The 23798-nt window shown below is 41.7% G+C and overlaps 1 protein-coding gene across 1 annotated transcript in view; it reads left to right on the top strand.

Moving 5' to 3' along the window:
- Nucleotides 1–23798, top strand: part of adamtsl1 (ADAMTS like 1) — a 142053-nt gene that overhangs the window by 32602 nt on the left and 85653 nt on the right. The window contains 1 exon segment of the mRNA XM_033018247.1: nucleotides 19688–19733. Within this exon segment, the coding sequence (XP_032874138.1) occupies nucleotides 19688–19733 (46 nt within the window).

The raw sequence follows: 23798 nt of genomic DNA, 5'->3' as shown, positions 1-23798 counted from the left end.
CTGGCTGCATGGAAGGAATGGTTAAGGTGCTGGTGGAGGCAGCTGTGCGAGGCCCTACAGCAGCTGGGTGAGCGAGTGAATGAGCACAGCTGCACGGAGTGGCGGTGGAAAGAGACGACCGCTACTTCATCGCTCCAGGGTTGCCAGTTTTGCCAGGGTCTAAAAGTGAGAAAATAATATCTCCTTGGACCAAGATCAGACTTTCCAGAGACTTGGAAATTGCACGGTTCCCAGAACCTGACGACTCTATGAGTGCTGCTCCAGAAGAGGAACTACTGATTTTGTGTATTTTCCAATGTGGGCAAAATCGACTTTTGTGTGCCTATAAAAATGGACCACATTCATAACCCGGGGATGGCATGTACTTGATCCAATATCGTTAGAACATCAAGAGGAATCATTTTCTATTTACCTGTAGAATTTATCTCTTGGATCTTAGACCATGATCGTGATGAGATCTGTTGAGTGGTTCTGACAAATTCTGTCAAATCCTGAACTGGGCATTGGTAAGTACAGCACAGCCACAGGACCTCTCCTGCTTTTTGGAGATATGTAAGCAATTTTCCACATTGTTGGGTAGATACCAGTCCTGTAACTAGTGGGGGGAAAACTTTGCTGGAGACACAGCTAGTTCTGGAACATAAAGTTGACATTTAGGAAGTTAGCTGGTTGTGAAGTCCATCCTGTATCCAGTGCTGATATCTTGTGGAGTGAATTGGGTTGGCTGAAAGCTGACTTTTGTGATGGTGGAGATGTCAGGAGGAAGCTGAGATGGATCATGGATAGGAAAGATGTAGCGGGATATGGGTCAAATGTGGGTAAATGGGCTTTGCTTAGTTGGGCATCTTGGTCAGTGTGGACAGGTTGGGCCTAATGCCCTGTTTCCATGCTGTATGTATCTATCCAGAACTTATGACTAAACATGGTCGTGTTTCTTTAGTCTTCAAAATGCTGGGCACCTCTGGGACTCTCCCCTGGCCCGCATTAACTGTTTAATTGTGCAGTGTGAAAAATATACATCTCCTAGATGCGCTGGGCCGCATCCTCAGTGATGTAACCTGGGATCATCGTGTGTTTCGGGTCGCACAACATCAGACACCCTCGCCCAGGCGACACAGCCGGGGTTGATCAGGCCCCGACTTGCGTCCCAGCAGCAACCGCCCATGCATCAGCCATCTTAATTACTACTCTGCAGGGGTTGGGAGACTCTAGTGCGTGGAGGGACTGGGCTCTGTGGGGTGCTTTAGAGCACTATATCTAACTAAATGTTATAGGACTGCAGAACTTCAATCTGAAGTACTAATTGTGAGATAGTGCTGTTTATTGCATGCTATTTTTGCTATTAGCCTGCTAATTGGATGGTACTGCAGTTTCACTTGGCTCGCACCTCATCATCATCTTTAGATGTCTGGTGCAGCTCCAAGTCAACCTTTTGTGCTCCCCATTGAATCTGGATTAATCCCTGGTTTGGTAATGGCAGAATGATAGACATGCTGTGCTTGAGCTTGCAGGTCATGTTTGTATTCCTGCTGCAGCTCATGATCCACAGCATCTCATGGATGCCTAGTTTCAGCTGCCAAATCTGAACTGTCTATCATTTTTAGCACATTTGTCATACCGCAACATGATGGAAGGTGTCTTGGATGTGAAAGTAGGACTTCGGCTCCAAAGGCATTGTGTGATGGTCACTTCTGCCAATGCTACCGTGGAGAAATACACCTGACAAAGGTGATTTGGTCAGGACAAGAGTAAATAGGTTTGCCTCTGGTGTTGGTTCATTCACCATCTGCTGCAGACTCAGTTGGGTAGCTATATCCTTCCAAGCATAAATCCGACCAAGCATATACAGTATCTGACCCCTACATCTGACGGAGCATGGCCAGCTTGGTCTCTGGTGGTGCTGCTAAGCCACTCTTCATGATGGGTACTGAAGCCCCCGTACAAAGGACATTCTGCATCAGAACTCCTTCGGTTCTTCTTCCAAGTGTGGTTCAATGTGAGAGTGCACCTATTTATCAGTGGCAGAACAAGATATACCCTGGGGCTGTGATGGATGAGTCTGGCACAACGCTTGCGAGGAATGATTCTATGAGTACGATTATATCAGGCTGTTGATTGATTTGTTTGTGGGACGACCCTCTCATTTTAGATGCCAGTGCCCAGGTATTGTGTGATGAGGATGTCATGAGATTTACGGGGTTGGGAGTGACATTGCAATGTCCAAATTCAGTTCCTGGGTTGATGCCAGGTGGTCTGTCCAGTTTTATTATTTCTCTATGTTGGTTGAGAAAATAGGTCAGTGTTTAATAATCAAATTAAACCCATGGTTCTTGTGGCGGTTTTCCTTGTCATTGAGAGGATATACGTCAGTTCTTGAATTCCACTTTATTTTGCAGATGAGAAATCCAAATGAAGGAGCTGAATGGAGCTGACCTCTATTTGCCACTATGGGAAAATACTGCGGTTAATACAACTGTAAATAGAAAATACCACCTGCCAAGTTCAAGTAGTAACCTCAGGTTTTCGGTAAACATTAAGTTTTGGCTTAAGGTACAGTAATATATATCCAGCCAATTCATCAAACCTCAAGCAAAGCCCTGTTATCCCAGTGGCAACAAAATGGCAGTGAAAGAATTATACTCTTGAGCTATGATTTCAAACATTACTTCAATTCCGTGGTATTTTTTCAGATTTAAATTTATTGACTTCTTTAGTTTTAAGAAAAAAATTGAAAGAGGAATTTCTTCAACCACACTGTTATAAAATATGACCAAATGACTTCAGAATGCTTGAGTTCTTTCATCATAGGAACATAAGTAGGAGCAGGAGTGCACCGTCTGGACTTTGAGTCTCCTTCGCCAATCATTGTGATTGTGGTAAATCTTCCATCTCAGCATTATTTTCCCATCCTATCCCTATATCCCTCAAATATCTCCAAACTAGGAAAACTTTCAACCTCTATTTTGACTGAACAAAATATCTGAATCTCTACCTGTCCTTGGGGATAGCAAGTATTTTATTTAATTCACCTGTTTAATCAATAATGTTTTATTATTAATGTTTTATGTGTCATTCCTAACTGTCACTGTATGTCGTTGTCACTTGCGGGCGGAGCACCAAGCTGAATTCCTTGTATGTGAATACTTAGCCAATAAACTTATTCATTCATTCATTCAAATGTTCACTATTGTCTTGAGTAAAGAAATGTTTCTTGCTCTCAATCCTAAAGCACCCTCCTGATATTCTGGACTCTACAGCCAGTAAAAAATGTCCTCCTTCATCCAGCTGTGCTCTAATTTTTTTGTGTTTAATTTTTCTAAAGTCCAGATATTTTAGTCTATTCAATCTGTCCTCAAATACCAAACCCACCAGCCCTGGGATTTAGCTAATGCATTTTACTGCATTAACATTTGAAAGTATAGCCTTTTTACAGATAAAAAGACCAAACACAAAAAAACTCCAGGTGCGGCTTTATATAAATGTAGTAAGAAATCTTTACTCCTGTACACAAATCCTGTTTATTATGTATAATTTATGTTTATTATTGTCACGTGTACCGAGGTACAGTAAAAAGCTTTGTATTGCATGCTATCCAAAGAAATCAAATATACCACACCAAAATACAATTAAGTCTAACTCCAGTGCAATAGATAGACCAAAGGGGATGATACAGTGCAGAATATTTAGAGTGCAAACTTCTCAGCATATATTTCTACATGACAAAGTTATGTCCACTTTATAACTTACTTCCCTGTCTACCTATGTGGCATCAGAAAAATTAACAGTCGACTTTCATCCCGATAAGTTATATAAATGATTAAAAGTTGAAGATCCAGCACTGATCCCAATGGCAAACCACTCATTACACCTTGCCAATGAGAAAAAGACCCATTTATAGTAGAGCGGGGATGGACTTGATGGGCCAAGAGGCCTCATTCAATGTTACTGTACTTATGTTTAAGGAACCCATTGAGCATAGATGTTTGATGTTTGTATTGAGCATAGGTACTTGATATGGGTGTTATTTGATTGAGATGCTTGCCACACACTGGGACCATGCTGCTGAATAATGATGGATGCACAGTAGAATCAAGACACGGATTAATTAGGCGGTCTCCTAGGGATGTTGAATGACTCTCATAAGTTGAAATATGAGAATTTCTTTCTCTACACTTGAATTTCCACCCTCCTTCCTTGATGTCAATTTAGAATATTTATAATTGTGAAATGGTTTTGTATATGCACGAGGAAGCATTTCCCTCATTCATTCCTAGTTCTATGACAACAGAAATGGTAATTGCAATTCCCGCCCCAAGTCTTATCAACTGTTTCTTTCTTAAGAACTTTCTTAAAAATTACCTAATTGACATATAGGTTATCTATATAGGTCACTCTTTCCTGCAGCTCTGTCTGTTTTTGTTTTGTTTGCAATGGAAACTTAGCTGTGGTAAAGGCGCTAAACAAATACATCTTTCAGTTGAGTTACAGGGAGAGTCTACTAATAGGCAGTTGTAAAGATCGGAGCTTACCAGGACATCCGAGCCAGCATACGTCGAGAACCAACCAACTACCTTACCTATCGAATCAGTGAAGTCAAATGACCCCAACACTTCCTGTCAAAGACCTCCAACACTGCAGTACCAATCAAGGGGCAGGACATAGAAACATAGAAAATAGGTGCAGTAGTAGGCCATTCGGCCCTTCGAGCCTGCACCGCCATTCAATATGATCATGGCTGATCATCCAACTCCGTATCCTGTATCTGCCTTCTCTCCATACCCCCTGATATCTTTAGCCACAAGGGCCACATCTAACTCCCTCTTAAATATAGCCAATGAACTGGCCTCAACTACCTTCTGTGGCAGAGAATTCCAGAGATTCACCAATCTCTGTGTGAAAAATGTTTTTCTCATCTCAGTCCTAAAAGATTTCCTTCTTATCCTTAAACTGTGACCCCTTGTTCTGGCCAGACATAGCCAGGCAGTCGCCACCTTGTATTACTCGGCGGCTGAGGGGGGAGCTGTGGCGCCTTCACGCCCACGTTGGTTTTGCATACAGCCGGTTACTGCTGGTGACTTGCCAGCAACCACACGAGAAGGTCCAGCCACAAGAGCTCAATAATAATTCCAAGGTCGGGCGCACTAATTGGCCTTATTTGTACACGGGTTATGATTGGTGAGAATGTAGGTAAAAGGGGCTTCCGGAATAAACTTAACACAAGGTGTCTGGCTCAGCTAAACGTCGTATGTCCTTTGGTTTCTGTCATGGGATTTAGTAGATCCTACAATTATCACATACAATCATATCCCTAATTAACAGTTGTTAACGGGTGAACATAGAGGCAGATGACTGAACTTTTATTGCCTTCCCCCACAGTGGGAAACATTGATTCCGCTGTGTAGGGATGTTCTTGTTAAATTCTATCGTGTGTGTTGTGTTTTTATTTGTATGGCTGTATGGCAACCCAAATCTTGCTGTACCAATTGGTACAGTGACAATAAATGTTAAGGGGCTGTCCCACTTGAGCGACCTAATCCACGAGTTCTGGCGAGTTTGCCCTCGACTCATACTCGCAGCATGGTCGACACGAGGTCCTAGGAGGTCTTTGTAACTCTCCTTCATGCTCAAGAGTAGTCCCCGTATACTCGAGGCCTCAGCTAGGTCGCGGCGTATTTTTCAACATGTGGAAAAATGCCCGCGAGTAAAAAAAGGTCGCCATGGAAAAAATCGATACTCTTTTTACTTGTAGGTTTAGTCGTAGTAGGTCGGCGTGTTAGTCATAGGTAATCGAGGGTCGTCGAAGGTAATCGAAGATAGTCGAATGTAGTCGTAGATAGTCTTCATCATGGTCGAAGGAGATCGAAGGAGGACGTCTTCACTCTCCACTATTCGGTGTCCAATGTTCCCGAAGTTAGTCTTCAACATAGTCGAAGGAGGTCTTCAACATTACATTTTTTTCAAACTCTCCTAAACTCTTCTAAACTCGCCAATTAGGTCGCCCAAGTGGGACAGCCCCTTAAATGTAAACTTTTTCCAAATGCGTGTAAATGTTAATCCTCAGAATCCTCTCCAGTAACTAATCAGTTGTGGAATAATAGCTCTGTGTTATACAATACTTCAGAATGGTCAAAATATAATGGCAAAATACATTCCATAAATACAGTTGAGAAATTGCAGTTGACTTTGAATAAATAAAGCAAACCCAAGATAGATAGTTTAGTTATTCTGATTGAGGATTAATCCATGTTTTCACAAAGCCCAGACTCTGTGGCACTGTGCTATGTTGCCAAACGACACTGATAATAATGGCAGTGCAGCTGCACTTTATTAAGCTTCCAGTAACAATGAGTAAACTCTCCCTGCAACTCACGTCATCAAATATTACTGACTGTAATGAATCCACACAGTTTAACTGGCAATTTTAAATGACACTTCCTAAAATAACTCAACAGTGGCGACACAAGGCGCAGACACAAGGAACTGTAGATACTGGTTTATAAACAAAGACACAAAATGCTGGACAACTCAACAGGTCAGGCAGCATCTTTGGAAGACATATATAGGCAAAGTTTACAGTTGAGACCCTTCTTGATTAGGGACAGTCCACATGATTTGTGCAAGGGAAATTGCATCTCACGAATTTGATTAAGTATTTTTGAAGAGGTAACCAAGAAGGTTGATGAAGGCAGGGCCTGTGATGTTGCCTACATAGACTTCAGCAAGACCTTTCATTAGTTCCACATGATAGGCTGCACTAGAAGGTTAGCTTACATGGGATGCAGGAAAATCTAGCAAACTGGATACAGAATTGGCCTCATGATAGGAAGCAGAGAGTGGTAGAGGAAGATTCTTTGGACAGGAGGCCTGTGACTAGCGGTGCGCCTCAGGGATCAGTGCTGGACTCATTGCTGTTTTCATCTAAATCAATGGTTTGATTGAGAGTGTACAATGCACGATTGCAGAGGACATTAAAATATATGGTATTGTAGACAGTGGAGGTGGTGTGGGCGAAGAAATGACTAATGGAGTTTAATTCAGATATGTGTGAGGTGTTGCATTTTGGGAAGTCAAACCAGGGCAGGACCTTCTTAGTGAATGGTAGGGCTCTGAAGAACGTTGGAGAGCATGGAGGAACAAGCACCTAGTTCACTAAAAGTGTTGTTACAAGGAAACAGAGTGGTGAAGAATATTTCTAAATCTAAAGTGCCTGGGCTGTAAGGAGAGGCTGGAGGGGTTATGATCTTATTCCTTTGATTACAGGAGACAGAGTGATTTTATAGATGTGTATTAAATCATGAGGGGAATAGACATTGTGAATGCACAGTCTTTTTCCTGGAAAAAGACACAACATTCTGGAGCAACACAGCGAGTCATACAGCATCTCTTGAGAACATGGATAAGTGACGTCTCAGGTCGGGACCTTTCTTCAGACCCAGGGTAGGGGAATCAAGAAATAGTGGGCATAGGTTTGAAGTGAGACGGAAAGATTTAATATTAATTTGAGGTGCAACTTTTTCATTCAGACGTATATGGATAAATGGAATGAGCTGCCAGATGAAGTAGTTGAGGCAAGTACAATAACAGCATTTATAAGGCATTTGAATCATAGATTTATACCGTGTTTGCTTTAATTATTTAGTCAAGTGCAATTTCTCAATGGTACATGGATAGGAAAGATTTAGACAGATATGAGCCAAATGTGGGAAAGTGAGACGAGCTAAGATGGGGCATCTTGGTCGGCATGGACAAGTTGGGCTGAACAGCCTGTTTCCATGCGATATGCTTGCAGGAAACTCTGTACTGGAGGCACATGAATAACACCAGGAACTGCAAACAATTCTTTACCCTCAGCTTGTATGGATAATTAGAGGGATAAATGTAGCTTATGGACACAAGGAACCAATTTATATAAAACTTTTTCTAACAATTAGGTGGATTTGTACAAAAACAGTGTTGAAACCTACTTAATTATCAAAAACGAAACAGTGCTGGTAAAATCTTGCCACTCTATAAAGTTAGAGGTCTAGCACCCAACATTGATGTGGTTTTGTTCACAGTATGTTGCTGTTGGAGGTCTAAATATTTGATGGGTCAACTATGAAAACCTAAGACTTACCAGTAACTAATTAAATACAAGCTGCTATATGGCATTTAAAAATAAATATCTGAGCAATCAAATCTCCTGCCCATTGTTATTTTTAATACCTATATTTACTCCTTAGTTTTTTTTCCCTCCTCTGGAATTTCTCAAAACCATGTGTCTTCTAAAGGAACCCAATATTCCTCATTCAAGAACAGACTTCCAGGAAGTGGCTAAGAAGGCTCGTCCCACCCGGTCATTATTTCTTCGACCCGCTCCTGTCAGGCAAAAGATACTGAAGCTTCAAAGTTTGCTCCAACAGACTTGTGAATGGTCCTTCCATAAGCTGGGGTCCTGTCCAATTCCCTTCTACCCCACTGCGGACATTGGATTTTGTCTATGGGACTGGTGCACCACAATGCTAAGAACTGTATTCTGTACTCTGTATCTTTTCCTTTGCTCTACCTACTGTACTTCAGTTTGGCTTGACTGTATTTATGACTATTTATTATCTGATCTGATTGAATAGCATACAAACAAAGGTTGTCACAGTACGTTGGTACACATGATAGCCTTTCTTTCGTGCCCATCATCTATGTTTCAAATGTTCGGCCAGGCTCTTGCACAGTGGACGGTCCTCTTGTTTGCCATGATAGTAATAAACCTAAACTGTTGTCACTGCACTCGAAGTGGATAGAGTATTCAGATAGATTTTGTTGTTGACTGAATTCCATGGTTAGATTCACAGAGAATGTTGATTAATGCACTATGCTTGATGTTGTCTGCATGAACATTCAAAAGCTGCCACGTAAAGGCACAATTAAGCAAACAGCAAAGTGCTGGAGTAACTCAGCTGGTCAGGCAGTATTTGTGGAGGGAAATAGACAGACAGCATTTTGGGTTTGGACCCTTCTTCAGATTGATCATCAATCTGAAGAGTCCTGACTCACCAGCCTATAATTTTCTTGATTATCTCTGCTTCCCTTTCTAAACAAAGGTACAACAGTAGCTACTCTTCAATCCTCTGGGACCACACCAGTGGCTAGCAAAGATACAAAGATCTTCACCAAGTCTCTCTCGCCTCTCTCAATATCATGGGATAGATTAGAGTCAGAGTCATAGAGTGATATAGTGTGGAAACAGGCCCTTTGGCCCAACATATCCCAGCAACATATCCCTTCAAACTTGTCCTATCATGTACCTGTCAAACTGCTTCTTAAAGGTGGGATAGTCCCAGCCTCAACTACCTTGCATGTTCCATACACCCACCATCCTTTATGTGAAAAAAATTACCCTTCAGATTCCTATTAAATCATTTCCCCTTCACCTTGAATCTATGTCCTCTGGTCCTCGATTCCCCTACTCTGTGCATCTACCAATGTATTCCTCTCATGATTTTATACACGTTTATAAGATCACCCCTCATCATCCTGCTCTCCAAGGAATGGAGACTCGGCCTACTCAAATCTTCCTATAGCTTGGACCCTCTAGTCCTCATAAATCTTCTCTGAACCCTTTCAAGCTTGACAATATTTTTCCAATAACATAGTGCCCAGAGCACAACACAATACTCCAAATGCACTCAGCAATGTCTTATACAACTGCAACATGACCTCGCAACTTCTATCCGCAATACTCTGACTGATGAAGGCCAAAGTGCCAAAAGCCTTTTTGACCACCTTATCTACCTGAGGCTTGATATTCAAAGAACCATCAATCCTTGATCCCTCTGCTCTACAACACTCTCCAGAGGCCTACCATTCAATGTAGGTCCTGCCCTTGTTAGATGTCCCAAAATGCAACACCTCACATTTCTCTGTATTAAATTCCATCAACCATTCCTCAGCCCACCTGCCCAACCGATCAAGATCCTGCTGCAATCTTTCACAATCATCTTCATTATCTGCAAAACCACCCACTTTTGTATTATCAGCAAACTTGCTAATCTTGCCGTGTATGTTCTCATCCAAATCATTGATGTAGATGACAAACAGTAACATGCCCAGCACCGAACCCTGAGGCACACCACTAGTCACAGGCATCCAGTTTGAGAAGCAACCTTCCACCATCACCTTCTGCTTCCTTCCATGAAGCTAATTTGCTATCCATTCAGCTATCCCTCCTTGGACCCCATGGGATCTAAACTTCCAGAGCAACCTACGATGTGGAACCTTGTCAAATGCCTTACTAAATCAGGTCCTATGGGTTTTATCCACCTTAATATTTTTCAAGAGCCCCAATTCCACCTCCTTCATGATTTCAAACCGTCCTTGCATATTAGTGTTCTCCACACTGATCTCACCGCCCTCCGTATCCTTCTCCTTGGTGATTTAATATCCCACCCATATCCTCTGACTCCAAGCATAATTTCCCTTCTTTATCCTTGAGTGGTCCTACCTATCCCTGGGTACCCTCTTGCTTTATTGTACTTATAAAAGTGTACATTAGGATGTTCTTGAACTCGATTCACCAAAGACATTTCATTACCCCTTTTGACTCTTCTTATCACCATGAGTTTTTTCCATATTGTTTTATATTCCTCAAAGGCCCTGTTATCCTTTTCTTTTTGGCCAAATTTACAATTTCCTTTGGTTATCCAGTTTTCTTTCCTTGCCATCCTTATCCCTCCTCCATATTGGAACTTTGATCAGCTGTCCTATAAACAACCCCCATATGGCAGGTACCTAATAACAACCACTCCTAATTTATTCTCCCTAACTCCTGTCTAATAACGCTGTAATCTGCCTTACTCCAATTCAGCACCTTCCCCCAAGATTCAGACTTTTCCTTGTTCAAAACAATCTTAAAATTTATAGAAGGTACACAAAAATGCTGGAGAAACTCAGCGGGTGCAGCAGCATCTATGGAGCGAAGGAAATAGGTGACGTTTCGGGCCGAAACCCTTCTTCAGACTGATGAGGGGTGGGGGGGAGAAGGAAGGAAAAAGGGAGGAGGAGGAGCCCGAGGGCGGGGGGATGGGAGGAGACAGCTCGAGGGTTAAGGAAGGGGAGGAGACAGCAAGGGCTATCAAAATTGGATGAATTCAATATTCATGCCAACCGGACGCAAGCAACCCAGGCGGAATATGAGGTGCTGTTCCTCCAATTTCCGGTGTTGCTCACTCTGTTACACAGTTAAAATTTATAGAGTTGTGATAACTATCCCCAAAATGCTCTTCCACTGAAATACCATTTACCTGGCCAGGCTCGTTTCCCAATACCAGGTCCAATATAGTCCCTCGAGTTGCATTATCCTTATTCTGCACTAGGAAACCCTATTATGGTTCAGAAAAGTGAGAAAGAAGTTAATGGAAAGATAGATATAGGATCCTGAGGGATCTTTAAGGCTTGAATGTAGAGGCGTTTCATGGGACATTCTAGAATAATGGATCACTGTTTAAAAAAAGAGGTAGATATCGATAAGATTAAACTTTTTCTCCCAGTCGCAATTTTTTAGAAATGATTCCTTAAAGGTCAATGAGAGTGGAGTATCTGAATGTTTTTAATGTGAGGTAGATATATACTTAATATGCAGGGATATTAAAAGATGTTGAGCCAGGCAATGATATGGAGTTGTGGTTACAGTCAGATCATCCACCATCTTATTAAATGGCCTGCTTCTAATTCATTTGTACATACGTAATGAGAAAAAGCTGGAGTGTGGAGCTAACTGGACAACAGAGACAGAGTTGGTGAATGGACACCTGTAAGCTTTAAGATTTCCTGATGACTGCAGGAAGTAATACATCTTTCTGGTGCTTATATGTTGCTGGCACAGCCACTATCCATGGATGTTGCAGAGCAATCTCCAGATTACCACATTTCTTTCTGTAACTCAGAGCTCCCGGAACTGAAAGATTATGCCATCTTGTTCTAGATCCCCTCACTAGAGGAAATAGTTTCCCCATTACTTTTATATATTTTATATTCTTTTTGTCATTGAACCAAATGTCCCCACAACCTCTAACATGGCAGATTACTCTTGCTGATATTATGTCTAAAATGTATTGTCATTATTTTGGGAGGTTAAGCCAATTTAAGACCAGTTTAAGACAAAGTACATCTGAAGTATCACTTCACATATTTGTATTACAACTTCTGAGTTAAAGGCTGATACTGTTAGTTTTCTTGATTTAACAGGGTTTATTCTACACTGTTAACCTTTGCATTAGTGCACTATAAATTCACTATAAATTCTGCAAAAAATCTATTGAAAATTCAAAGAAAATAGCAGAAATATCGTTTGCAGAAAATCATATCCTAACTGCATTTATGACGTCCAACAAAATATCTGTGCCACGTATTCTGCACTTTTGGCAGCAATATATGAAAATCATTTGACATTACTGTGCTGAAACCGTGCTGGCAATGGTAACAAAATAACATGACCGTACTCTGGTATCTGTTTGGAACCCAAGGTTTTAAAGATAAAAAATGAAATTTAAAGCCACCTTTGCACATGCTGTCGCCTAACTTCTGGCTTTCTCTACTGAAGCTACTGACTTATTTCTATGTTAGTTAACTTAGTGGAACTTTGCAGATTGTTGCTCTCTCCTGGCCATTGATCATTTCCTTTTCTGTTAAACTTAACATCTGTTAACTATATCCAACCACAGACGTGGAGGAGCAGAGTTAACCGAGTAATGAGCTTGAAAGCTATTGTTTTTTCTTCCACATCCATGAGTCTGTTTCTTCCTCAGATATATTCAGCACATCAGAGAGTTAACAGCTTCAATTCATTCATTAAATGCTGCTCCACACAAGGGTTAAATTACATTTTTTTTAAATCTGCTACTTGAGCCCAACTGAATAATTACCCCCCTTTTGTTACAATCTGAATCAATCTCACGGAACTCAGTGGAATTTGTCACCTCTTAATGCACCTTGGGCAGTGACCGCAGCTGTACATAACTCCACTGAATGAGTTATTGCTAATTTACCCTGTGGATTCGTAATCAAGTATCTGTTTAGATTGCTTTGTTCACTTGCTGAGTTCAAATTATTTTTTCTTTCCAAATTTAAAAACCTGCAATTATTCAAATTATTTTTTTTTTTTTTAATTGTGACAAATGAGATAAAATCCAGTGGAATCAATCGGGTAGATGCACAGAATCTCTTGCTCAGAGTATGGGAATTGAGGACCAGAGGACATAGGTACAATGTGAAGGGGAAAAGATTTAATAGGAATCTGACGGGTAATTTTTTCACACAAAGGGTGGTGGGTGTATGGAACAAGCTGCCAAAGGGCATAGTTGAGGCTTGGGACTACCCCAACGTTTAAGAAACAGTTAGACAGGTACATGGATAGGACAAATTTATAGGGATATGGACCAGACGCAGGCAGGTGGGATTAGTGTAGCTGGGACATGTTGGCCAGTATGGGCAATTTCGGCTGAAGGGCCTGTTTCCACACTGTATCACTATTTGACTCTATGAGAGACTCATTAACCTGAGCAAGCTTTAGGAGGAAGAAATTGCAGCTTTCTGAAACTCCCTCAGATTATCCAATCCATCAGTAAATTAGAAAAGGAAGCAGAGATGGGAAACTCTGAGGCACGCAGAGGATTGCATGCCAGTCAGCAGAAATTTTCAAGATGTAGTTGGGGTAAGACATGAGGCAGTAAGAACATTGTAGATTATAGAGTCATAGAGTGATACAGTGTGGAAACAGGCCCTTCGGCTCAACTTGCCCACACCGGCCAAAAGGTCTCATCTGCACTATCCCACCTGCCTGCGTTTGGTCCATATCCCTCCAAACGTGCCCTATCCATGTACCTGTCTAACTGTTTCTTAAACGTTGGTATAGTCCCAGCCTCAACTACCTCCTCTGGAGGTAAAAACATATTTTTACCTTGATTCGTTGAATCCATGTAATATTTACGTTGAGCTTGGTCATTGACCTTTTCCGAATTTCTTTGTGGAAATGGGGCTGCAAACTACAGCGTGTTCCATGGAACAAAGCCCACTCCACGCTTCATGCTAAGCGATGTTTTGCATAACTCTGGGTCTCTGTTGGGGATGCTTTTCAGAATTTAGTCAGAATTTCTCCAATTCACAGACACAATAATATACACTGTCAAAAGTCATGAATAAGTTGTGAGCTCATTTACCAAGCATATCAAACCAGTACAGCATAGAAACCTGCCTGTGTCCCAGTTATTTTTTGCTGATAGTTAAGCAACACCATCTCACAGTATTCCTTTCCCTCCCTTGTGTTTATACAACATCCCTTAAAACACATCAATGCATTCAATTCAGCTGCTGCCTGTGAGGGAGGCTGCACCATTTTCACCGCCATCTGCGTACAAACTGGGTTCACTATAAGTGATTGTCCTCCAGTAATTGTGCCTCATTCTGACAAGCCAGATTGAAAGACGAGAATCTATTCTCACAAGATTGGAAGAAGCACAGCCATGCAGCTGAAAATAGGTTTACTCCACATTGAAGCAAAAACATACCAATTTCCGGGACTTTTGCTGCCAGTGGGAATTTGACTCCTGGCTTCCCTTTGGGATTTTTGTTAACACTAACAGCGTGATTCTGAATCCTGCAAATAATATCAACAATTGTCCAAAGCCCGATTTAAAGATTTTGCATGATTTCCAGTATCCCTGGTTTGATAAACATTTGTTTTTATTTACTTGTGGAACAAGCAGTTGTCATTAATCCTGCTTCCCCTTGGTATATAAAGTGCCATGTTCAACTTGTGTTCTTTGCCACCCATCTCCACACCTCTGGGCTTCCTCACCACTTATGATTAGCACACACTACTCATGCTTGCAATTATGCATTCCTATCATCACCAGCAATATTTCCACAATCCCGTGGTGACAAGCAGATTGTCATAATTTTTGGGGACATCACGGGCAGCCACATGGATAATGTGAAAGAAAATATAGAAGGACTCATCATTCGAGATATATTGCACACTGAATTACGGACCAACCCACTCCGCTGGACCTCTCTGTAGAGCAACATTTAAACAAAGACTCAAAGACCTCGGCATTGAAGGCTCTGCACTCAGCTGGCTCCGTTCCTACCTTTCCAACAGATCCCACTTCATCTCTCTCCACAACCACACCTCTGCTACAGCCGCAGTCACTCAAGGCATTCCCCAAGGCTCCGTACTCGGCCCCCTCCTCTTCATCATCTACATCCTCCCCCTTGGTCAGATACTCCGCCACTTCAATCTGGACTTCCACTGTTACGCTGATGACACCCAGATTTACGTTGGCACCAAATCCCCCCACAACCCCCCCCCTCTCCCATATCAACTCCTGTTTGTCAGCTATAAAAACCTGGATGCAACATAATTTCCTCAAACTCAACAGCGATAAGACAGAATTCCTCCTCATAGGCTCCAAAGCCACACTCAGCAAAATCAATAACCCCACTCTCACCATCGACGGCACCACTGTCTCCCCATCTCCCCAGGCCCGCAACCTTGGCGTGATCTTTGATTCCACCCTCTCCCTTGAGCCTCACATCCGCCATGTCATTAAAACCTCCTTCTTTCATCTCCGCAACATCGCCAAACTCAGACCCTCTCTCACACCGCCCGCTGCTGAAAGACTCATCCATGCCTTCATCTCCTCCCGACTGGACTATTGCAACTCACTTCTCCTTGGCATCAGCTCCACCTACATCAACCGACTCCAACTGGTCCAGAACGCAGCCGCCCGACTCATCACCCACACCAAATCCTGGCATCACATCACTCCAGTCCTCAAAAAACTTCACTGGCTTCCCATCTCCCACCGGATCACCTACAAAATCCTGGTCCTCACCTACAAAGCCCTCCACCATCTGGCCCCCCCATATCTCACTGACCTCCTCTCCCCTACCAACCCTCACGGTCCCTCAGATCCACATCAGCCGGTCTCCTCTCCATCCACAAGTCCAACCTCCGCAGTTTTGGGGACAAAGCCTTCTCCAGGGCAGCTCCCAGGCTCTGGAACTCCCTCCCCCAACTGATCCGCAATTCCGTGTCCCTCACCATCTTCCAGTCCCGCCTCAAGACCCATCTCTTCACCTCTGCCTATCCTTAGCCCCACGTCCCCGTCCCTTTTCATCTGTGCATTAATTGCCTCATACTGTGTTTTGTATTGAATTCTGTCTTTACTTTGTGTACTAGTCATGTCTCTACTATTTATTTCATTCCCCTTACATGTTTTTCCTCTACATGCTCAATTTTTGTAAGGTGTCCTTGAGACTCTTGAAAGGCGCCCATAAATAACATTTATTATTATTATTATTAACAAACACCAAATACATCCACATATGTGTCTGGAATGCTTCAAGAGATAAAGTCAAAATCACAATAGATAGACACAGAAAGGTGGAGTACCTCAGCGGGACAGGCAGCATCTCTGGAGAGAAGGAATGGGTGATGTTTTGGGTCGAGACCCTTCTTCAGATTGCTTGTCCTGCTGAGTTACTCCAGCTTTTTGTGTCTATCTTCGATTTAAACCAGCATTTGCAATTCCTTCTTACACATTTTGTCAGCTCCACTGCAAAATCAAGTCAAGATCACTGTCACTCTTAATGGGTCAGGCAGCAGTTGTGGAGGAAATGAACAGGCAACATTTTGGTTCGGTACCTTAGAAAGTCCTAAGATGCTGCCAGATCCGCTGTGTTACTCCAGCACTGTGTTTTGCTCAGGATTCCAGCATCCACAGTTCCCTGTATGCCTCCATTGTTGCTCTTAGTTTCCTGCCCTCAGGATATTTTTTATATAGCTAGCAAGATGCAAAGATTGATGCCAATGCCAGTATTTATCATTCATCCGTAATTGTTCTTGAACTGAGGAGGCAGTTAAGAGTCAACCGCATCGTGGAATTGGAGCTGTGAATGGATCATAAAAGAAATTCCCAGTATTGAATTCCCAGTTGCCATGGTGAGATTTGAACTTGTTTCTCTAGATAAATGGTACAGAACCTGGTGGACCAGCGACTTAACCAATACATAACCTTAACCACTATTTAATCTGTCGCCATACTCCTACTGACATCTTCCACAACTCACAGTTCGCTGCTCGCTGTTACATTACTGAGATTGTCCAACTTCTATATTCAAACTGCGTCTACTTTTCCTTCACCCCACGGAAAGAGGCAGTGTGGCTCTATCCATTTGTTGCCATTGCAAGCATCCCCAAAGTGCAGGCACTCATAGACCGCGCTCGGGCCCTTACATAGATCTCCATGGCAACTTCCTTCCATGAATCTTAGAGTGAAGCCTTCGGGAGTTTCACTGGCCGCTTAGGTCAAAGGACATACTTTATGTGGGTAATATTATCCACCAGCTTATCTACATCCTTCACCAAGGAGCATTTTCCCTCCCTTCGCCCATCATTGAAACACCAATTTTTAAGCAATGACATTCTCCAAAATCGAAAAGCAGTCAATAGGTGGCTCTATAGTAGTGACCTCATGACCAAGCCCTGAACAGGGTAAGAATACAATACAAGCTGTATGTTCCATCAGAATTGCCCCATGAATGATCTGTTTTGGCTTTCTCCTGAGATCCACAACATCACGAGAATGGTCTCGACCCAAAACCTCACCCACTCCTTCACTGCAGAAATGTTGCCTGTCCTGCTGAGTTACTCCAGCATTTTGTTTCTATCTTTGATGTAAACCAGCATTTGCAGTTCCTTCCTACACATCACAGAAGCTGGTTTGTGTGGGTTTGACAGAAAGAAGGAATGCCTCAGAGAGATTGGCGAGTATGAAATGAAAAGAAAGTAATTTAAGAGGAAGATGAGGATCTAATGTTTGCAGTCACAACATGTGAGTTGTGGCTTTAAAATACTGGTTTCAATCAGATTGATTGTTAATAGGATACAACAGTGTTTTACAGCACCAGCATCAACAGCCTGGAGTTTATTGGGCAACTTGTTGACAGGCACAGTTCTGTAAGGGTCCTCATTGATATTTCCAATTTCCCAAACTAATAGACTTCTCAAATAAAGGCTGAAGATTTACATGGAAACTGTTTGTATTGTTTCCTGTCAACATTAGGAAACACTCAGAGCCTGCCTTCCTTTAACCTTTTTGCTTTATCCGATCATTTCACAATTTCAACTATATATTGTTTTTAAAATCTCATCTTCATATAGTTCATCATATTCTAATCTCCTCAAATCTAATAACTTCCCAGTGAGTCGGGATGCTGGCCAGTCACAAGTTTGAAAGTCATTCTGAAAAAGTGATTTCCAATACTGTATATAATCTCCGCAGAGAACGGGCTGGAATTATTTGATACATTTTTGTGATCAGGAAAATAATTTGATCCATGCCTCCACTGTTTGTCATATAACTGAATGTTTCAATTCAGCATATAATGCAGAGGCGGGCGGATGTCTCCAATAGCGCTGAAAAAACTATCTGTCTCTACCCTCAGCTTTCATCCTACTAATCATTTCTGTATTCCATTCATCATCTTCCTCCCAGTTCGATTCCGCTTAATCTTCTCTAACCTCCTGTGTGTGCTTGTAAAAGACTTTGCTAAAGTCCATACAATATAGATGTATGTGCATACATTCCCCACATTCAACCCAATTTTTTAGAGTAAATGGAAAAATGCAAAGAGATGGAGAATTGTGCGGAAATGTGCAACAGTTTATTTGACTATCTGACTACACTCTGGATGTGAATATTCATCGTCAATATATGTCACACATTTATGTTACACTATTTTTACTTTTTAAAAGAAAAGAGTGAGAGGTTTTCTGATTATTTTTGATCTTCTCAAAGGAACTTGTGCTGTATTTCATACGTGCCTTGAGGCTTATGTTCACTTCTTCTCAGTTCAATCAAATCCTGAGTCAATTTCTCACCAGTTTCCATAGCATCAGCTTTTAAAATAGACAAAAAAATTATAAAACTCAACAATATTGCCATATAAATCTCAAATAAAAATTACTGGGTTTATGTAGACACTTATGATTTGATCCCCTATTTCCATGTTATTTATTTGTACCATATACTCCAATTAATGTCCCATTTTCATATGTCATATTTTCTAGATAGTGTTAATACATGAGAACATAGAAACCGTAAACTAGGAACTGGAGATACATTGGAGCAGGTACTTTGAACCTGGACCCACCAGCAAGCAGAAATATCCTCCTCCCATCCAGTCTGTTGGACTGTCCTCATTTTGACACTTGTAACAGTTTTCTAATTCGTTTAAACTCTAGTGAATTTTGGCCCAGATAACCCGATCTGTCCTCATATAAGTCCGGTCATCTCAGCAATTTCAAGTTGTTTGCGATGTTCCCCTTCAAAATCCAGGTGACAATTGTATTTCTCTTTCAATACCTCTTCAACTGTCCCCTCAATATTTGGCTGAATCAATCTCAATTGTGTTCTGGGTCTCCTGCAGTTTATATAACTCAGCAGGGGTTTAATTTGCTGTGGAATGTGGCGTTGTTCTATAGTTTAGAAAGGTTAACTAAAATTAAATAAGCTACAAGAATATAATAAATAAAATACTGGGATTTTTTTTGACACCTATATAATGATTTCTGTCCAGTATCTGCAGATTGTCCACTGTATTGTGTTTCATTCTCTCTATCTTATGTGTCATCTTTTGCTTGTTTCTGTAGAAATTGTGATGGGCAGAATATCCGTTACAGGACATGCAGCAGTGTGGTAAGTCTTGCTCATTTAATTTTACTCTCAGTAAACCTGACCAGAGTGAGAAGCAATGTTTGTAGTCAGCTCTTCAATGCAAGTAGACCTATAGCTGAGGGTCTACTGCCAAACAAGATAGGGATGGGGAATAACAAGGCTTTCTATTCCATCTGTTTGCAATGAAAATAAGCAGCAGCATTTCCAATAGTCCGATGCTTTTTGTGTTCATTCCACGTCTGGGAGAAGTTCTTTATATTCAAAGCGTTCTTCCTATCACTTGAGGGGTGATCTTATGGAGGTGTATAAAATCATGAGGGGAACAGATAAGTTGAATGCACACATGCTTTTCTCCAGGGTTGGGGAGTCAAGAACTAGAGGCATAGGCAGAAGAAAAAGGGAAAAATAGGAACGTAATGGCTAACCTTTTCACATGGAGGATGATACTTTTATGAAATGAGTGACCAGAGTTATCATTAGAAATGGAAAAAGATGAGAATATGCATCATCTCCTAAAGTATGGCTTCACAAAAGCTTGCCCTTTTCAGCAATTGCAGTGATGCTAGTTATGAGGATGTATTATGTTATAAGTAGACTACCTTTAATGGTAAGCAGCATATGAGAGTCAATACTAAGCATATAATAAACTCATATTTTCCATAACTTTACATTCAATACACTCAATTATACTCTGGTAGGTTTCGAAACCCATAGAGTATACATCGTTCATCTAAATGAGACATACATAATTAATAATCTTACAGATGGGTGTGCTGATTCACTAACAGAATCAACAGTATTCTAGGTTTAATTGTTGTGAAGCATTTTTCATGTTTAAGAGTGTAATAAAATATGCAGATATTAAATTGCACTATCAATCATAGGCTGATTATTTTGGTTCCTAATAGTGAATAATGACAAATAGTTGGTTCATCAAGCCATATAGCATGTAAACTGCATCTGGCATATCCCTCACAACCTTTTCCTATCCATGTAGCTGTCCAAATGTCTTTTAAATGCCATTATCATACATATGTCAACCACTTCCACTGGAAGGTTGTATCATATGCATACCACCCGTGGTGTGAAAAAGTTGCCCCTCGAGTTCCTATAATGGCTTTCCCCTCAGCTGAAACCTAGATACTCTGGTTCGTGATTCCCCAACATGACACCATGTTCAGAGTACTATGTACTTGTACTACTATAGAGCCCTACCATTCACCAGATTACTATTTTGAACATATGCAGCTCGACATTTACATTTATGCAGCACATCAAACACCTTCCAGCCCACCCTCCACCCTCCACCCCCCACCCCCACATCTGTCTGAAGAAGGGTCTCGACCCGAAACGTCACCTATTCCTTCGCTCCATAGATGCTGCCTCACCCGCTGAGATTCCAACTTCAAAAACAGAAAACTCTTGCAACCAGTGACAAGATGAATAATCATTTAACGGGGCAGAGATCAGTTTGCTATTTCTATCCTTGCATTTGTTTCTCAGGTGTAAAGCAGGTTGGCAACAGATCAAATGCACATGAGCTTAGCCTGTGCCTCCGCTGTGCAAGCAGCCATCTGAACCTAATTCATGAGACCAATCATTTAGGCCTCCCCTAGACAGTTGCCAGAATGAGGTAGCTGGCTGCTTGAATACTTCTTCCCTGTGGCTACCAAACTGTACAACTCCTCCCCTTTCTGTCGTGGGATAGACTGAGACTAACTCCCCTCCCCCCCCCCCCCAATCTTTGCATATCCACAATTCTTTCCAATCATCACTTTAATTTCATGTTTCATGTATCTTGTGTTTTTATGACTGATCAATTTCCCTCCTGGGATAAATAAAGTTTTATCGTATTGTATCATATCGTACCTAAACTGGGTACCCAGTGGCAGTGGCCCCTGGGTTCTTCAGTCACTACCTCCCTCTCTGGCCACTAATCAAAGAAATATGTTTTCAAAGATGGGATATTCAGCCCATGAATGCTGACTCTGTAACTGAGCTTTCCACTTTAACTTATTCCCCTCATTGTTCCCCACAGTATTCCCAGGCAGTTATTTCCTTTTTGAATATTTAACCAATTTGTTTTTGGAAGTTCCTGTGAAGCTGCTTTCACTTCCCTTTCAGCATCACTTTCAAGATCACACCAGCTCGCTGTGTAAAAACGTCTCTGCTCATAGCATCTTTGGTTGCAGACTCCTCTGGTTGCTGACCTGCCGCTGTCAATTTTAAGCCATTGAAATCCCATATAATTTTGAACATCCCCTTGACTTAATCTGCCGTGTATAGACGCCCAGCTTCTCCTGTCTCTCTACAGAGCAGGTCCCCATTTTGAAGGATTTTATTCATTGTTTTCTGAGAAACATCAGGAGGGGAGAGCAGAGATGAGGATATTAGGCTCATAAAATTGATCTTTTGCTGCTAATTGATGATGACTTCCACTGGCCAGGAATAAGAGTGATATATTTGTTGCACTGAACAAATTGTCCCATTTCATGCTCACTCTGCCTTTGCCGGTTATTCTTGAGGAAAAATATAATCTATTTTAATTGTTAACATATTTTTGATCAGTGTTGGGCATAATTTATCTATGATGAATTTGAAGATAGTAAATAAACACACATAGTCTAATCGTGGCAAATGATGAGTTTAACAAGGAGGTTCAATATAAACAAATCCGTGAAAGTTTTAAACAGCAAGATACATGCTCCATTGTTCTAATTCTGTGATTTATAACTGGTTCCTATGGGCATTCTTATTTCCTGTGGGAATCTTGAGAAATGTCATCCCTTAGTGTGTTTGGTGACCTTTCAATCCACACTAATATTTTATTAAATTGCCGATTTCATAACAACCAAGATCAGAATTTCCTTGAGATGTAAAGAAAAATGGATTCATTCATTTGTCTGATTTAATTGTCATGTGCATCCAAATAATGACCTTTTATTTTTTTTCTTATTGGAGTGTAAAATGTGAATTAATCATGGAAAGATATACCTGGTCCACTTATAGAGCCATGGAGCCATACAGAATGAAAGCAGGTTCATTGGTTCACTGATTCCAGACCATACATCAACCAACCATTGACATGAATTCTATATTAATCCAATTTTTTAAATTCTCCTCACATTCTTATGAACTCCCCACATTATTATCAACTCCCACCCCCTGACCACATTCTCTCACTCACCGAGACACTTGGGATATATTACAGTGGCCAATTAACCTACAAACCTTGAAGGACACAAAATGCTAGGGTAACTTAACGGGTCAAACAACATCTCTGGAGACCATGAATAGGTGACGTTTTGGGCTGGGACCCTTCTTCAGACATTGTGAGGTGTGGAGGATAAGGTTGGGAGAGACAAGAGGCTGGACTATGCGTGACAGGTGGACGCTGGTGAGAGGGGGTTTGATAGGCAGATGGTTGAAACGAAGGCCAGAGATGAAAGCAGAAGGCCGAGTTGGACAGATTGAAGACTTGTGAAGCCAGAGGAAGCAATATAAGTGGTTGGGGAGGGGAGAAAAATGTATGAGTCCACCACGTGAGGGAGGGGAGTTTTGACGTCTACTACAAACCTACCGACTTCCACAGTTACCTGGACTACGCTTCCTCCCACCCTGCCTCTTGCAAAGATGCTAGTCCCTACTCTCAATTTCTCCATCTGTTCCCAAGATGAGATTTCCATTCTAGGATATCCAAAATACCCTGTTTCTTTAGTAAACGTGATTCTCCCCCTCTGTCGTAGGGGGATAACTCACCAATGTCAACTTTGTGTCCCGTGGTTATGCCTTCGCTCCCCTCCCCCCCCAGACAGAATAAGGTTAAGAGTTCCCCTGGTTCTCACCTTTCACCCCACCAGCCTCCGCATCCAACACAACATCCCCCGACATTTCCATCACCTCCAACATGACCCACAACCAGTCACATCTTCCCATCTCCTGCAGTACACTCATTCCTTCGCACACATACCATACCCTCTCCAGGTAGATTCTCCTGCAACTACAGAAGATGTAACACCTGTTCAGATACCTTCTCCCTACCTCCATCCAGCAGACCTAACAGGTGAGAAAGTGGTTTATGTGCAC

Source organism: Amblyraja radiata, chromosome 3, assembly GCF_010909765.2.
Source record: "Amblyraja radiata isolate CabotCenter1 chromosome 3, sAmbRad1.1.pri, whole genome shotgun sequence".
In the NCBI taxonomy this organism is placed as follows: domain Eukaryota; kingdom Metazoa; phylum Chordata; class Chondrichthyes; order Rajiformes; family Rajidae; genus Amblyraja; species Amblyraja radiata.
Note: the sequence above shows the minus strand (reverse complement) of the source record. Positions and strands in the feature narration are given on the sequence as shown.